This window comes from Pimephales promelas, chromosome 4, assembly GCF_988280905.1.
Source record: "Pimephales promelas chromosome 4, fPimPro1.hap1.1, whole genome shotgun sequence".
Classification (NCBI taxonomy): Eukaryota; Metazoa; Chordata; class Actinopteri; order Cypriniformes; family Leuciscidae; genus Pimephales; species Pimephales promelas.
Window position 1 is genome coordinate 24,782,304 of NC_142772.1, and position 18,265 is coordinate 24,800,568.

An 18,265-nucleotide genomic window follows, 5' to 3' on the forward strand; every position below is an offset into this window, starting at 1 on the left:
TATTACCAACAAGCAAAGTGCACAAATTCGTAGAAAAATTAACCCTGCAACACGGCCTTTCAACTTGAATGCTTTTCATTTAGAGTTGCCTCTTTTTTTAATGTCTCTTGACATTACAAGTAGTAATCCCTAAAAGTCCTCTATAGTTACCAGAAAACAAAAATGCTGGGAACAGCTAATCAGGTCAGAAGTTGTGATTGTGAATATGACACAATAAAACACAATGAGATGTTTAGTGATCTGAATGAAGAGGGAGTGCAGACCCCATCAAACTCAGGCCACAGTAGCCTGGATGGTCACTCATGTCATCTACTGTAGTTTCTTCCCTGACCATAACCAAAGGGTTCGAACAGGTTGAGTCTTGAATAAAATATTTTGTTGTAACTGTAGTAGTTCATTAGCCTAGTTTCACTCACACACACACACACAGACACACACACACACAAAATGTCATCTATGCTGACTAAAGTTCATTACGGCAGAGGTTTTCAAACTTTAAATGCCAAAGACCCCCAAATACAAATGATGATCCCCTTCTGAGAGACCCACTTGAAGAAAAAAGACAGCTAGCAATATATTTGCATGTACAGTATACTCATTACTGCGTGAGAATAATAAATGTGTTACGAAGACATGTTGCTCACAATTAATTAATTAGCTTTTATGTTTTTATTATACTGAAACAAATTAATAATGAGATAACTTGCAGTTATTACATTCTGTTGATCGCCCTCACACTTTTAAAAACATTTAATTAATATTAAAAAACCCTGCATTAGGGAATCATATAAATAGTAGTTAAGGAAAACATGCAGAATAGATCACAAGTAAGGCTGTTTTGGAGAATGGACCACCCAACTCGGAGTGTTTTGTGTTGTAATGGAACCCCTGCAGTGATAGTGGGGGTGACAGACACCCTCATGTTGAAACCACTGGAAATCAGCATGTAAAAATCATTAACACCCAGAGCAGGTGGCAAGCTTGGAGGTATACGGGAATAGTGGATCAAGGAAACGCCATAATTATACTCACGCTGACGGTGAGAGCTAAACTGTCCTTCAACACTCTAAATTAGTGGAGAATGGTGCACAGTAAGCCAAACGTTGTTTCTAAAAAATAAATAAATAATTGGAGACAGTTCAGTTGAGTGTAAAAGTAAGAGGAAATTTTTATATAAAATACAATTTATGATTTCTGTGTTCTAAGACTGAAGCGCTTAGCACATGGTCCTTGTCTCTTTAAATCTGAAGTCACCAGAACAAATGATGCTCATAAAAGTTTTACCTTTGAATTTATTTATTTTTATAAATTTTACAGCGCCCTTGACTCAGAGTATGAACCTCCCTCAGATGTACTTGCTCACACTGTTGATAATCTCTGGATAAAAGTTTATGGCCCTAAGAAGCTTGTGTGTGTGTGTGTGTGTGTGTGTGTGTGTGTGTGTGTGTGTGTGTGTGTGTGTGTGTGTGTGTGTGTGTGTGTGTGTGTGACTGACCTGCTGCTTTGGGCTCAGGGCAGGTGTTGGGTGCGACACATGCAGCCGTGTCAATCCCCTGACTCAGGTAAGATGAATAGTAGGAGTGTGTGCGGTACTGTGGGGGCACATTATGGCTGGACAGGCGGCCATTTCCATTGGGCATCTGTTGCAGAAGGGATTTGATTTTGGGGCAGGTGGAAAATAAAGAAGAAGAGTTAAGTCAGCACATAAAGAGTCAGATGGTATGGATAGTCAAGAATAAAAATATACGAGATCAATGTTTAAAAGTTGCAGAATTCATGAATTCATATCGAGTAAAAATGTCCAGAGTTTATAACTGTTATCAACGTAAATATGATCGTGATCTGGATATGATACTGTTTATCGCAAAGACCTAAAATTAATCATAATAATTGTTTCTTTAGTAGCAAATCAGTATATTAGAATGATTTCTGAAGGATCATGAGATACTGAAGACTAGGGTTGGGAATCGGATACTTGATATCTATATATATCTATATATATATATATATATATATATATATATATATATATAAACTTTGTCTTAAAAAAAAATAGTCTCATTGATTTTACTGTGTGCCAGTTTTAATGTGGTTTTAAACCCTTCATGCACAAGACAACGAGAAAGAGAACACAGTTTGGTCCTGAATTGAATACCGAATTGAGTTAAGTCTTCTTGCACATGAATGGGCAAATACACATCAAATTATGTAAAAATATCCTTGTAAACACAGTGAATTAAGTGAACATGAACAGTTGAGAAAGAAAGCGCATTTGTAACAGCATACTGGATCCATGCATTCTGTATTCAGCCTGTTCAACATGTCTGTTGATCCTTTTAATCAAAGGAAAAAAAAATGAATCACTGATCTTAACTGAATAACTTTTGCAACTTTAAAAAGGAGTGATCTACAGTATATATTACTTGTAAAATCACACAGCATAGTTTTCTCTTTATGCTTGCTTATTTGTTTTTTTTTTGTTATTACTCAATTGTCTTTAATAATGTTTGAAATTATATTAGTCTAGTCGTTAATTAGGCTGCTAATTATTTGTTCATGGTATTCAGCTACAACAGAATGTTTTGCAAAAAGGCAGAATAAATATGTTATATATCAAAATGTTTGACTTTTTTTTTTACCCGATAAGAATCGATAAGAATCTGAATCACTAAATTTCAAATGATATGATGTGTATCATTTGTGTACCAGAGTAATGGCTGCTGAAAATTCAGCTTTGCCATCACAGGAATAAGGCATTTTTTTTCAAATATATTAAAATAGTGTACTAATTATTTGTAATAATATTTCACAATATTACTGTATTTTTTACAGTATTTCTGAATAAATATATGCAACCTTGGTGAGCATAAGAGAGCACTGACCCCAAACTTTTGAACAGTTGTGGTATTTGCATGTTGGCCCAGTTAATGTGCATGCACACTGTAAAGCAAATAGACTAGGCATAGCCTTGACTAATAAGGCTACAAGCTTTCTTAATTTAAAGGCTGGTCCTTTATTGCTGACTCCATATTGGGCGTTGTAATTTCTCACATTCTTTTATACATGCATTGTCCATCTGTATCTGTTTTAACAACAATATAGATGAAATGATATAGAAACCAGGTACAGTATATGGTACACCAACAGTGATGGTCCCAAACCGGGTCTTGAGTTCTACTGCACACTGCATGTCATTAATCTCAGAGCAATGAAAACGCTTAATAAAACTGTCTGTACACTCTGTGCATGTGACAATATGAACCTCTAGGAGAAAAAATATGGCAAGTATAAGTTATGGTTGACCTTCTGCCTAGATTGCTTTATTTCTCCCTCTCTCTTTTTTTCAAAATAAACTGCAACAAACAAGTTTTCTTCCATATTTTGAGAACTTTAAAATAAGGCTTTAGGGTGTTTTCAATTTTACTTTTATGGAATTTGATTTCTGTCAGCTAGTAATACGTCACCATTTACTGTTCACCCCATCACCTCTTGACAGGTTTATAAACTGTTATTTAAACAATGTCAGCCTCTTATATTGCCTATGACAAATATAATACAAATTGAACTGTATTTTTTTAAGAGTACCCCACCAATACATACATGAAATAAAACAAGGTGGAAAAAGCATGTGCCACAACAAGCAAGAGACAAACACTGTGTTTGTGCCAAAATATTTGCAATGCTACTCTTAACCCACCATAACACTTACATCCAAATAAGTGCAAGTGGAGTAAAATCCATGCATCATTCAACGTCCTTCCCTGTGATTGTGATCTCTATCTCAGGTATGAACATATCTAGACAAAAAATCTGGTAACATTGCATAGTGCCTGCTTATGACAGCTTCAGCAGTTTGAAAGTGCATTGTGATTCCCAATTCATGTAATACAAGAAGTGCTCACAGAAATGATGAACAGGCCTGCTAGCGTTGTCCGATTCAGAGCAGCATCATCAATGATGGCTGGCTGGAGTCCTTTACCTCCCTGAGTGAGCTCTTATCTGGCACCATCAGCTGTCTGGATCCTCTACGCAACCCTCATATTTTCATTCTCCACCTGCAGTGCAGCGGAGCCCCACTCACTGGAGGTGGGAGAGGGCGGGAGATGGACACACTAAGATAAAAGTCAGATGAGGCGGAATAGCTCCTCGCCCATATAACTTCCTTATCAAATTGACCCTAATAAAGAGAAGAAACTATGATGGAAGGTTTCATGGTAAGTTATGATTTTTGTAAATGTAAAAGAGAATACAAGAACGTCCAAACAACTGTGAAGTTTCAGAATTACAAAACACGATCTCACACTTCGGTTTCATACTTTGATTTTCCACAATATTTTTCAAGTTAAAAAACTCATTCCAATTGACATGACAACCTAAACTAACCTTCATGTCTAAAGGTCTAATAATCTGATATTTTTTTTATCAGATTTAATAATCAGATTATTTTTATCAGATTAACCTTGACAAACACTCTCATGAGTCTACAGGAGTCCTATCTGTGCTTTCATGTTTTATAGTTTTCTTCCCTCAAAATTGTTTGTATTACATTGACTTTGATTTGACAGACCAATGTTGTTGAAATCTATATTTTTAAACTGATTCTTTATTTAATTTTTTTTATGAAATATTAAAATATTACACCAAACTATTTGCTAAAAACAAGTCACTTAAACTACTCTCTTCTTTTGTACTCTCTGGACAGTGACAGTAATTTAGAAATGGAAAACATTCAGATATTAGGGGAAAAAAAGCAGTGTTCAAGACAATATCTGTATGAACTACAGTAGTTTCCAAAAGAGATGTGTAATAAGTTATTAGCCAGGCTGTCAATAAATAATTTTGTCAGATATATATATACCTTAACCAAGTTTAGTGTTTTGTTTGTTGTTCTCTCATATTTTAATTAATATATATATATATATATATATATTATATTTTCCTCATATTTTGATGGTTTAATTGAACTTGTGGGGTCATTTAAAACAAATATCCCCTCCGGACATCATTTTTGGCCACTTCAAGTGGTGTAACAATATACCGTCACCATATATCGCAATGGAAAAAGGCATCAATGTTTTCAGACTATATTTTAAGATAGCTCCTGTCTGTATACACGAAGTGAACTGTATTTATAAAGTATCTTCTTATTAAACGGTCTGTAGACTTCTCTAAGTTCTCAATGCTTCGTTTTGCATGTATGAAGCCTCATTATGTTACTGCGTTAGTGCGGGGCTATTTTGAGCCTTGTTAGTGGTATAAACTAGATTTCTTTTTACTTAGTCAATGCCCCCATTGCTAGCATTATACGCTAAACAGTTTAATTAGAGATAAAAACTCTTTACATTCGATTATCATGAAAACAAATCTCAGAGAACGATTGACTAGGCACCGATGTTTTATTAGACCAAAGGTTCATTGTTCACCGGAGTTCTCCTTTAAGTGTTTTAGTCACAATTTTCTGAAAAGACTTGATCTCTTTATATGATAAACTGATTTAACTTAGTCTTTTATTCACATATAAACTTGTTTGATCAGCAAACATAAACAGAATCTCAACAGAACTTGCTTAATGGGCGAGAACAAACCTCATTGGTTCTTGCGGTAGCTCAGTCGTGCTGCGTAACACAGAAACCTCATTGGTTCTCGGACGTCAAGCAAACATGCTTGAGCTTCCACTTACCAACCTATGTGCGAGTTGATGAACTGACTTGATATGTGAATAAAAGCCTAAATTAAATCTGTTCAATTCACATGGATTAGTTTTATAAACTCTTTATGAAATTTTGAAATGAAAAAGTGGTAGTTGCGCAGACTGTCAATGGAGAGACAGATATCGCTCAGATTTCATTAAAATATCTTCATTTATGTTTAGAAGATGAACGAAAGTGATAGGGTTTTGGAATGACATGAAGGTGAGTAAATAATTTTTAAAGAACAGAATTTTAATTTGTAGATGAACTAACCCTTTAAATAAACAAACCAATAGCGAATGAAAACAAAAACGAAGACTAAACTAATAATCTTGCGCTGCGTCCGAAACCGAATGCTTCCCTACTATGCGAAAAAGACTACGCCACAAAGAGTAGTCTGAATAGTATTTGAAAAACAGCAGTCAAAAGCCGCTGGGTGACGTACTACTTTCGCAGACATTCTGAAGTGCAAATTCGATTTATTATCCCACGAGGTCACGGGAGGGGATTTATGAATCGAAGTAAAGCGACGCAACTGATGCTGGTAGGTCACGTGACAGTATCAACAAGGAGGATGTAGTACATCTGAATTTCATTCATACTAACTATATAACATCACAATCACAAAGTAAACACAAATTTAGAACTTCTAGGACAGTTTGTGATTTCGGACGCAGCGATGGTTTACTATTTAAACATTATATTTCCTTCACGCATTTTCCAAATAGTTATATCAGGCAATGTGAGATCAGAATTAAAGTCACTCTCCCGGCCTCTACAGAACTGTGCTTAAACAGCAAAGCTGTATCTTCATATGAGCAATGTCATTAACCTTTGCAATTCAAACCATGGGACACACTAAGGAGATGGAGGCGGTGACCCTTGAGCAATATGTCGCCATCAGGGACCCAACTGCACAAATATGCTGAAATATGGCCCCATCACTGACGTGTGTATATAACACTCCCTGGAGAAATATAGATTGAATTTACTTCACACTTGAGTAGATCAGATTTGATACAACAGGGATACATATACACAGGCTGATCTCCATATGAAAGCCATTTTATATCATGGTATGAAGACACTTTCTTATGGCAGTGAGTCTTGGCTGATTAATAAGGGCTTGTAAAACTGTTGCAAGACAATGATGATGATATATCAAAGTTGAACGGGCCATGACTTTGAGGATGCCCTCAATTTCATGCTGTCCAATTGGATATCTGCAAAGAGACATCTTCAAACTTGTGCAGTATAGTCTGACACAGACCATGTCCACAATGGAAAGCTGCTGCCAGGACAGATTAATGTGCTTGGCCTCAGAATTGCATGGTTTGCATCTGGCTAATGGTTTGCATTACAGTACATCTGAATATAATTTGATGTTCAATCTTTAACCATACAGTTAATATGTTAATGTATCCATCATTACAAATGGAAACGCCTAGCCCCTGCTGGTCTGCACCATTTCCAGGTCACTAATCAAATAAGCTCATTTGCGATTCCAACCATGTAAATCTTGTACAAAGGATCAGATTTCATTAAAGAACAAGATTTTTTTTTTTTTTTTAACAAAAAAAAGAACATACTGAGAAATTCTGAAACTCATATTGACTTTGCAATCAAGCTCAAAATAGTTGATATAATTATATACAGTATCATCCGTAATGATTTTTTTAAACATTATAAAATTGTTAAATCATTTGAAAGCATTTTCTCCAGTGTTGTCTCTGACTTTTTGACCCCACTTTGTAAGTACTACACAGTTTACAGTCAGTAATATTTTTATGTTTTTGAAAGAAGTCTCTTATGCTCACCAAGGCTGCATCTATTTGCTCAAATATGTCAAATATAGAGTAAAAGCTGTAAAATATTATTACAATTTAAAACAAGTTTTTTGTATTACTGACCCCAAACAAAATGTTTCATGATTTGTGATCACAACTTTTTTATCTTTTGTCAAATCAACTTACTGTATATAATTAATGTGGTTTAGATAACAATATTTTGAATGTCTATTTATTAAACCACTCTCCTTCATTGTACTAACTCTCAATTTAAATGACCGTAAAATTAAGGCAACCAGGTAACTTACCTTTTTACGTTAAACCAACAATAACTTTTTACAGCTTAGTTGGCAATATGTTATGCAACATTAAAAAAAGTTGTAATGCAACCATTATAAACAGTCATACTTTTAAAAAGATATTTCACTGATAGAATAGTGAGAGCGTATCTTGGCAGCATGATTAGAAAACTGGAAATATGTGATTTTGCAGATTTTTAAATACAACATTATACTAACAAAAACACATTTAGCTGATATAAAACAAAAACAGTGACACTAATTGAAAGCAGTTCTTATTTAGACTGTTGTCATGTGATAGTCATACAGTGAGGATAAGGGTTAAAAAACCTCCAATGACAGAATTAGTTGCAGTTCCGGCTAGGGGGAGCGGGGAAATGTAAACAGCCTGTAAGAGGTGTAGAGTGGCATGAAGCTCCACACCTTTCCTGCTGTGTTTGGCCAGTGGTTTGGAACGATGGCACAAGGATTATCACCGTGCACCGAGGACAGAAGCTCACTACGGCCTGCCAACTTCAACAAGGCAGGCGGGTCCAATGACAGCAGCCCCTATCAACACGGCTGCAACACACTTAATCACCTTATTACCGTGGCCTGGGCTACATGGGACGCAGACTGGGGTGAGAGTGGAGGAGTGTGCAACATGCAGGCGTTCACACGGATGTTTGCTAGTGTGCTCGTGTGAGGTACTGTATGTCTAAAGGGTTGGTTTGAAGATACTATATAGTAGGGGGGGTTGAGTTTGGGGTCAGTAGATTAATTCAAAATAAATTTGAGACGTTTTTAACAAACTTAAAATCTGTCATGAACATTTCCAGTTACTTTTACAGTGATGCAACTCTACAGTAAAACACTGACACTTTATGGCAAATAAATACAATAGCTAGTGTTAAAAAAAAAAAAACTTAAATTAAATACTACACTGTAAAAAATATTTTCAAGGTTTGTTATCACAACATATTTTCTTTTTTCAAATCAACTTTAGAATAATTTATTTAGTTGAGATAACTTATTATTTTGAGTTTCTGATGGTTAAAATAATCTACTTCATTGTATTAACTCACTTTTTCCAGTTCAACCAACTTAAAATTTTAAGGCAACCCAGGTTACTTACTTTTTTAAGTTAAACCAACAATATTTTTTACAGTGTAGTAATCACAACATTTTTTCTTTTGTCAAATCAACCTAAATAATTTATTTAGTTCAGATAACATATAATTTTGAGTTTTTGATGGTTAAATTAATTTTCTTTTTACCTAATGTGAAGCCAGAATAATCAAGATAAATTTAGCTGGAGATGGTCAATGTAAATAATCAATCAAAATAATGCAACCACTTCATGTTTACAAATTTACAGTAAAGGTTCCAGAAATTAAGTGCAAATGGGACTATGTAGCTTATACATATTAAACAAGTCCATACTTTTGTATACATACATAATTTATATTATACTACTACTAATAATATGTATTATATAATAGTAGCATATATTGGTGTAGAATTGATATTGTATAACATTAATTTAAAACCTGAAAGAGCAGTTCAGTTGCACTTGACATGTGAGGAGCACATTTATTCACCTGGTATTGCTGGTAGTTGTACAGGTTGCTATAGTAGGACGTGTACGGTGTGGGCTGGTAGAGGTTGTAATAGGAGGCATCCACCATCAGCTCAGAAGGACCCTCATTGTGCCCTCTGCTGGCCACTGCAGAGCTTAGAGTCAACATGGAACGGCTCTCTGAAACATCAGACAATAGGTTTTAAAATTCAAATTTTACACAATATATAAAATTGTAAATTATACAGTTTCTATTTTGTTTTTTAAATCAACCAACTGAAATGTATTCCTTCCAAGAAAACGTTTGGGGGAAAAAATGTTCTCAAAAAGTTTAAAAGGCATAAAAACATGCATATGATAAACAAATGAAAAAATGTAGTAACTAGAGGTGTAACAATATATCATGTCACAATAAAGAAAAAAAAATACAACAATATGAATTGTGGATAGTGACAATACTGTATATATTGTGCATAGTTCATAGTTCACAAAAAGTTTTCAGTACTATATTAAACTAATGATGTTAATGTAATGTATAATAATGCAATGAGGAAATATTTGTGGGTCCTGATAAAAAGTGTTCTACGTTATTTTAAATGTATTGAGTGCAAGCATATTCGTATAAATTAATTCTGTACTTTTAGCTTCAGAACCATGACTATTTTTATTCTGGTGTCAGAATTGTTCTGTGCAATGGGTTACCAGCACCAAGTCAAAGTCTATTCATTTCCACCCCAATGCAAGACCAAATTTTGCATTTTAACCAACAGTACAATTTTTGTTACTTGGAGTATCACAACAATATCGTATCGTGAGTTCAGTTTCCCGATATATATCGAATCGCGCCAATCGTAAAATGTAGAGCCCAAGAGATATTCTCACATTTCACACAAAAGTAACAATTTTTGTTACTTGGAGTATCACAACAATATCGTATCGTGAGTTCAGTTTCGTGATATATATCGAATCGTGCCAATCGTAAAATGTAGAGCCAAAGAGATATTCTCACATTTGACACAAAAAGAAAATAAAATAAAAATAAAAAAGAAAGGGAAAGTGACATATAAAAGAGAGTATAGTATAGTAACCCACACTCAGAATTTGTCCTCTGCATTTAACCCATCCAAGTTAGTACACACACATTTTTTTTTTTAATGCCATGCCAGCTTCTGAGGCTATTTTCATGGTGAGAAAATTGTATGTTAAAACTATATCAGATGTTTACAATTTATTTTTGCTAAAAACTCCAAAACTATATTTGGCTTAACTTTGTTAAAAATGTCTTCAAAAGAGGGTTTCTCAGAGGGGTAAAACAAGCAGATAATAAAACATGCTTCAATGACAAAACGCATGTCATCCTGCAATGGTAGACTCTGCAATGGGTATCACACTTTTGAGTAGTGAAAAACATTCATATGATCAACAAACACTAAATTTAGTAATGATTTAAATATTCTTTAGTGACTGTAATGGCACGGATTCACAGTAATATAAAAAGCCAGTTCAAGTAATTTTGTCTGCATGTGTGATATGCCATGCGTCACTTTATCTCTGACGACAAATTCTGAAAACTTCCAGTAACTCCTGCTTCATCTTTCAGCAAGGAGGCAGCTGGCTAAATCACAGAGCACAGACAACCTTGACCTGTCTGGTATCCAACTCCTTCCTTAATCGTATCGGAGAACCAGGAACAGGATGTTTCTCTCATTCATCGAACACAACAGACACAGACATGGTCTGGCACGGCACAATCGCCATCTACGCTGATAGCCTCCCGCCTCCCTAATGAGAATGGATGTGCACCTCACTGACTGTACCGTGTCCTGAAGAAGTTGGCAGAATTGAGAATTATGGGATGGTTACAAGATGTTCATGGTCATGGTTCCTTTAGTTTTTCCTCTGCCACTCACACAGTGGATAGCTCTGGGGGTCAAGATGTACTAATCTTTTTATTTTCCCATGGTAAAGTGACAAAGGGCTGATTCACAGAAACCTCCTACAAAGACTTGAGCTTAGGTCTTATCTTAATAAGAGGGTGTAAATTGATGTACAAATGATGAGAATGAAAAAAAAAATGCATAAGTTTGTAGTAATGAAACTTCTGATTCTACGCTTCTTAGGCATTCATGATAATATAATTTGATAACATGCCTTTTAAAACACAATGTTAAAGGGTTTTGTTGCATTAAGAGCTTTTGCTAAATACAAAGCTCCAAGCAGTGGACATACAAGCTAAGTGAATAGAACTTTAAAATTGATATGAACCTTAAAGGTAGTTCACTTAAAAATTAAAGTTCTGTCATTATTTAGTCACCGCATCAAGTTGTTTCAAACCTGTATGAATTTATTTCTGCTGCTGAACACAAAAAGAAGATATTTTGAAGAATGTTGGTAACCAGACAGCTGATGGACATCATTGACTTCCATAGTAGGAAGATAAATAGTAAATATCCCAAAATTTGGTTACCGACATTCTTTAAAATATTTTTAGACAAAAAGTTTTTTTTTTATTCTTTATATTTTCCTGACATTATATATAGGGAAGAATTGACAACAAACCTTTGAATTATTAGAAAAATAATATACACCTGCAATGTCTGTGGCCAAGCCATGAAGCCTCGGTGTGTTTTATTTTCTAATAATTAAACGGCAAGTCGTCAATTCCACACTACGGAATTTATTGATATATCGATTTCTGTATTAATATGTAAAGATATAATTCTGTAAAGATATAATCAATATATTATTCCACAATACGGTTTCCAAAACTTCAAGGCATTGTTCAGATGTTGTGTTTCAAGATATTTGTCAGGTTTTAGTCGTGTGTAGGACAAGCATTCCACAGCCCCATTGTATAAATATATAAATTACTCAAAAATGTATGAGATATGATATGAGATTAGGGAAGACTAGGGCTAGTTGTCCCATTTTAGCTGTAGTTAAAATTTCTCAAGGTCATTTTTTTTTTTTAGTAAATTTAATTTACCTTTACCAAAGATTGGTACTATTTGACTACAAAAACTACTGCACATTTATGCCATTTACCAGAGAGAGAAAAGGAAGATACTAGCGTTTAACATGTTGAAACTGTAATGAAACCGAAAGTACATAAAATGTAATAACAAAAACATTGTTTAAATGTAAAATAAATTGTATAATACATACAACAAATACAATAAGTTGTGGTCAAACGTAAAAAAAAATTAAAAAAGTTCAGTAAAAACTGGACTTGAGAAATGGAGATATAGGTTATCCTCTGTGGTATTGTTTTCGTTAGTCAGGTTCTCTCACCTAGGTTGGTTGGAGATGCGGTGTTACTGCTGTTAGTGGGTGATGGCGGTCCTGAGCTGATAGTAAACACATTCACATCACCCACGACCTCGTTCTTCACCATAGTGTCTGAACCGGACAGGTTAACCGGACTGCAGATGCCCATCTCTTCCTCTTGGGCCTGCTGCCTCCGTAAGGCCACCTAACACGACAAACATTGAACTCAAGGCCCAGCTGGGACAACAAGTTCACTCTCTAATGCATTAAAAGTATCACGAGACATTTAAAATAGAATTTCCTAACAATTAAATGACCAAATACTTACTAAATGATAGTTATTACACAGCCTGTTTTATTCGAGAGAAGAAAAAAAATATCGGCGCCAAACTGCAGCTAGCTGAAACAGTCGCAAAAACTGCACTGTTTAACAATGTAGCTAGCAGCCGTTACTAAACTTGTAAACAATTTATCATGAATTTTGTAGCAAACAGTATAATTATTCGTAAACTCGACTGCAAAGAGGAAAAAAGACAACAACAAAAAACATGCGATGCGGTTGATGCAGTGAGTTAAGTTAACGATGAATAAAAAAAACCGATAGGGGGAGGCAAGGCATGGCATATGGATAAGTTAAAAGTTTATAAACAACACATACACAAACACAAACAATGAATTTAGATCACAAGAGAGCGGAGGATACAACAAAACAGGAACAAAAAAACAAACCCAAATCAGGCATGGTTGAACTTGCATGGTCCTAACAAGGATGGCTCGTGTGTAACGTTACCTGGGCTGCCATGACCCGCTGTCTTTCAGCGATAAGTCTGCATTTTTGACACTGACAGTCTCTCCAGTTGCAAAAGCGTTTGTGGCCCTTTAGCGGAGACACGAAGCCGTGGTTCCTGCAGCGTGAGCATTTGGGCATACGGGACGGTTTCCTGACAGCCAGCGGGCCGTTACTCTGCTCTTCCTCACTCATCCTTACAGGTGGTTATATGACAGTCAGCCTCTTCTGCTGCTCATATGTCACGCAGCGGATTATAAGACGTTTATATGGAGGGGGGCGGGGGGGGGGGCGCAAGGGGGGTTGGTTGGTTGGTTTGAGGTTTGATACAATAGGCGAATGTTTGGCGCGAGCAAACCTGTGCATTCCAGTGCGCGTGGGAGCTTATTATGTTCAGTTTCTTCCCACTGAGACCAAAGTGACTCCCAAGTGTCTCGTGAAATCATAAGACACAAAAAATGCGAAGATTTCGTTATAAGCGCGTTTAAATTTTGTTGTATATGGGTCTCAAAGAAATAGAAAGTTTAATGATTCATCAAATGAAGGTCCAATAACCTTCTTGGAAGTTGGAACTGGCCGGGTGGTTTCAAACAGTGTCCGAATTAAGGAAATTTCAATTAAAATAAAAAGAATAAAAATACTTACATTCAACAATAATAATAAAATGAAAAAGACACCTAAACGTACTTTGAATGCAAAGGGATTTTTTTTTTTTTTTTGATTTTTTTAGTCCCAGTTTGAAAACCCATGAGCTAGCTAGATGACATCACTGTCCAGACAGGGTATCATTAACCTCAATAATACAATTTCTGTGTAGTAGGAAACAATCGACTAGTTTTAATTTACTTAAAATATTATATAGCCTACGAGTGAAAGAAAAAAATTGTCACAATACATAAATAGCCTAATTCTGAATCATGGTCAGTTGAGAAAAAAAAAAAGTTTAGTTACGTTCTCAGCCAGCAGGAACTAACTAGCCATTACCAGTCAGGAAATAGAGGAGGATGATGATGATAATAATAACTCTCTTGTTATTATTATTATCTGTTATTATTATTCTCTTGTTATTAGTAATGCAGTGTCCATAACTAAAAGGCACTCCAATTCAATAGATTTGAAAAGGTGCTCATCATATTGTCATGCCTGCAAATCCCACCCCTGCAAATAACTGCAAGTCAAGCAAATTAGGAGGCATCGTTTTAATTAGACCTACTTTAATAAAATATAGTAATATATTCAATGTTTAATATTAAATTATGTTTAAAAATACATTGGTTTAATGTATGCAATTACATTATTTTCAACTGAATATTTCCTGCTTGAATAATAGTGCATGCCTAATGAGAAGGGAGCTCAAGACAGCAAGTCATGAGTGTAGATTAGATTAGCTGTCCTTCCCAGTAGAGGGAGACATTGTACTGTTGACCTGTACGAAACCAGTGAAAGAAAAGTTTCATAGGAGAGACTAAAAACCAGCAACAAGCCATGTCATTTTATTTTAGTACTTTATTATCGAGTTATATGCTACTATCGGCAGTTTTCTGTTATCATATTTGTGACTACATGAAATGTCATATTAGATGCGAGACATAAGTTTATTACATAAAGGCCAGCCAAAGCTATTACATCTACACATCGCAAACATACATTATATACAGTGAAAGTACAATTATTTCCGATAAAAACCTTTAACTGGTAAACATATCTGAAATTCCCTACTGTGATTTTTAAATAGATGAAATGGCAAGTATAAAAGAAAGAACCATTTCCAATCTAGAAACATATGTATAAAACAAGTCTGTATTTCAACTTGTGATATGCACTGGACATCTCTGCTGAGGTTTTGATAGAGGAGAAAAGATTTAAACTATTAAGGCTGAAAATATTGGGCAGCATATACATGGTTCAAATATAAAACTCATTGTCAGGCAACATTGGCTCCATCTTGGAATTATAAATTATTGATTTAAAAAAAAAAAAAGAATAAGGGGGGGGGGGCAGCTTTGAACAGGACTATAGATAAGCTTTAGGCCACTTAAAGGAGGAAAAATATCAAGACATTTTCATATATTATACAATGACATTTATAGGAGAATAAAAAAAAAAATCTGAAGGCAACTCTATAGACACGTTCCAGTTGACGTCTAGCTCTGATATTATGCTGGTGATTTCAGGCAGAAGAAATACTTCGTTTCAAAATACATTCAGGGTGAGTACAGATTTGAGGTCTTGAAAGGTCTGACTCTTAGCTAGCAAGTCCATTTGTATTACATAATCTGAAAGCCAAGGAGAAAGACATCACTAAGAAGACATTTGCAAAAGTGCTCAGTATAATTGCCTACTATCCATTAGTTGAGGTTTGAAGTAAGTTTTCAGTCTTTTAGCTTTAGATTTGGTTTCTAGCTGATGAAAATGGTAGGCATGGCAGAACCTGAAAAAATTGCAGCTCGGGCAGGGTGGGCTAAAAGCTCTCCAATCAAACATGTCCCTTCCTTGTAGGACTGGGTGAAGTCTTCCTCCCAAGACGAGGCGTACCCTGTGAACAGACATAAAAGGTATGATTAAGAGCCAAACATGAGTCGGCTGCAAAATACATAACCATTATAAAAGAACCTAAACTCATTCTGAAACTTTATATTAGTGTGCAAAATATCCCAATTTTGCAAGCTCTTTCAAAAGACAGACATTTTGAATTATCATCATAATGTACAAATACACAGATAAAATGAATGGATTGCATATCAGCTGAATGTGAAAGTGTGGTCACTCACTGGTGATTGTGCTTTGGAGAAGTTCATATGGGCATACAGCAACACTGCTATGTCCTTATGACCCGCTTCCAGAGCAATTGACAGGGCATTACTCTCATCCTAGGGACAAAACAAAACATTTAAGTGGTCAAACGATTCATTAGCCTTACTGGCTTTCTCCTAACAATACTGCTGTATTATCCACTGAGAGAAACGAGTTAGACGCATTATAGAAATATACGTCATGTTCATTAAACATATTTGGTGGATTATCTAGTTTAAATGGTCACTTACATTATCGCTGAGTGTGGCGTCGCAGCCCGGCTGAGCCAGCAGCAGCTTGACTATCTCAACGTGGCCGTGTTCACTAGCGCACATGAGCGCGGTCGAGCCCTCATCGTCCTGGATGTTGACGTCTGCGCCGCAGGCGAGCAGAGCCTTCACCATGTCCATTCTGCCATGACTGACAGCCAGCATCAACCCTGTCTGACCAGCCTGGATTCACAGGGTCAATGAGATCAGCTTAGACACTTCTATATAACTGTGTGGAAAGCTATTCATCTAGGTTAATGCACATTTATAAACATACTATACTGTAGAGCTTATTCTTGTTTGTTATTAATGCTCAAACACTTGCAGTGTAACTGTCGGATCACACTGACCTGGCTGGCTTTTGCGTTGACATCTCCTTTACTGAACAGCTCTTCAACCACCCTCATGTCCTTCGGGGCCTCCACGGCAGCTAGTGCTGCTAGCATGATGGGAGTATAGCCCGCCTTGTTCTGCTGATTGACATTGCAGACGTCTGTGATGAAACAGAGAGAACAGGGGAATCAGAGAGAACGCCGAGCCCACCCTCGAAGTAAATGCATTTGGAAGGAAGCCATCTTTTGTGTGAATTTAAGAGATGCAGGCTATTCAGACTCAGAGTCATGGGCTGTGGAATAAGAGAAGGACCAACGCGGGGCTTCGCTGACTGGCAATGGGGCAAAGATGGCCAGAGGGTCTGAGAATGGAAGCAGACAATCGAGACAATGGGGGCTGCCCGAAAAGAGTCAGATAGTAGAGGAGCACAAAGAAGTTGGGATAATGGGCTTTTATTTTCAGGAGTCGAGGCACCTCATCATGTGGTATTCAGAGAGGTCTTTGGTGCTTTTTGGAGGGGGAACACTGGGAAACGGCCTGAGCCTGGATGTGGCTGGGGAATTTGCCATTAGCTTACATACACTACCATTCAAAAGTTTGGGCTTGGTAAGATTTTCAAAAGAAGTGTGCTCTAACTTAATAAAATACTCCGATACCTACACTCTAAAAACAAATGGTGCTAGATAGCACTAAAAGTGTTTCATTGGCTTGTAATCATAGGGGAACCACTTAGCACTTTATCTTTGTCATATGGTGCTATGTAGAACCATAAGAGGTGCCATAGAGCACGTTAACCACCTCAGAGAACCACTGAAGAACCAAACTGGGCTTAACAGGTTCTTTAAATGATAGTGGTGCTATAGCACCATGACCAACGCAAAGAACCGCTGAAGGACCTTTTTTTTTTAGAGTGTAGAACCAACCAATAACATGCAGTTGAGTGCTTGTGACAGAGAAACAGACAACAGAGAAAAAGAGAGCAGAATGGATATATCAGAGAAGGATATGTATGAAGTAAATGTATCAAAATAATAGAATGTTACACAAATACAATTTCTACGCCTATAGCTGCTGAGCACACAGATTTTATTGAGCGCACAGCGACAGACACGCGAGCTGGTCGAGCTCACAACCCTTTTTCATAGACGTCGCTGAAAATTTTGTAGTTTAGTTGGAAATGATAGCAAAGAAAGTAAAATGAGGAGCATATCACCAACACACACTTCACCAGCACACTTAAGTCATTCAAATTAAATCTAAATCTTATTTGTGCAAGTACAAATATCAACTGTTACATGATTTATGTATAATGAGTGGTTCCCTACATTATTTCAGGAAGGCAGTACAGTAAGCAAATGACATTTTCAATAAGTTTTCTGTGTGCAAACATCAGAAGCGCGCACCCAGAAAAGCTGCCTTCTCATCTCTTTCATGTCTTCTTAAGCTTTAACGGACAAATTCACACAAAATTAAGTAAATTTA

At 36.1% G+C, this 18,265-nt stretch overlaps 2 protein-coding genes across 4 annotated transcripts in view; both read right to left on the bottom strand.

The window, feature by feature from the left end:
• The window catches only part of dmrt1 (doublesex and mab-3 related transcription factor 1), a 29,467-nt gene extending 15,856 nt beyond the window's left edge, over positions 1 to 13,611 (bottom strand). The window contains exons 1-4 of the mRNA XM_039649961.2: positions 13,392 to 13,611; positions 12,626 to 12,806; positions 9,357 to 9,514; positions 1,496 to 1,640 (exon numbers count right to left, since the gene is read on the bottom strand). Of these exons, the coding sequence (XP_039505895.1) occupies positions 1,496 to 1,640; positions 9,357 to 9,514; positions 12,626 to 12,806; positions 13,392 to 13,583 (676 nt within the window). The 5' untranslated portion in view covers positions 13,584 to 13,611. The remainder of the gene's footprint in view (positions 1 to 1,495; positions 1,641 to 9,356; positions 9,515 to 12,625; positions 12,807 to 13,391) is intronic.
• A 1,263-nt stretch (positions 13,612 to 14,874) lies between these two features.
• Positions 14,875 to 18,265, bottom strand: part of kank1a (KN motif and ankyrin repeat domains 1a) — a 59,058-nt gene continuing 55,667 nt past the window's right edge. For 2 of the 3 annotated variants that reach the window (XM_039649917.2, XM_039649920.2), the window contains 4 exons: positions 16,801 to 16,943; positions 16,433 to 16,633; positions 16,160 to 16,258; positions 14,875 to 15,924 (listed from right to left, as the gene is read on the bottom strand). In XM_039649917.2, coding sequence (XP_039505851.2) covers positions 15,865 to 15,924; positions 16,160 to 16,258; positions 16,433 to 16,633; positions 16,801 to 16,943 — 503 coding nt within the window. In that variant the 3' untranslated portion in view covers positions 14,875 to 15,864. The remainder of the gene's footprint in view (positions 15,925 to 16,159; positions 16,259 to 16,432; positions 16,634 to 16,800; positions 16,944 to 18,265) is intronic. The other variant, XM_089130148.1, reaches the window with a different exon arrangement.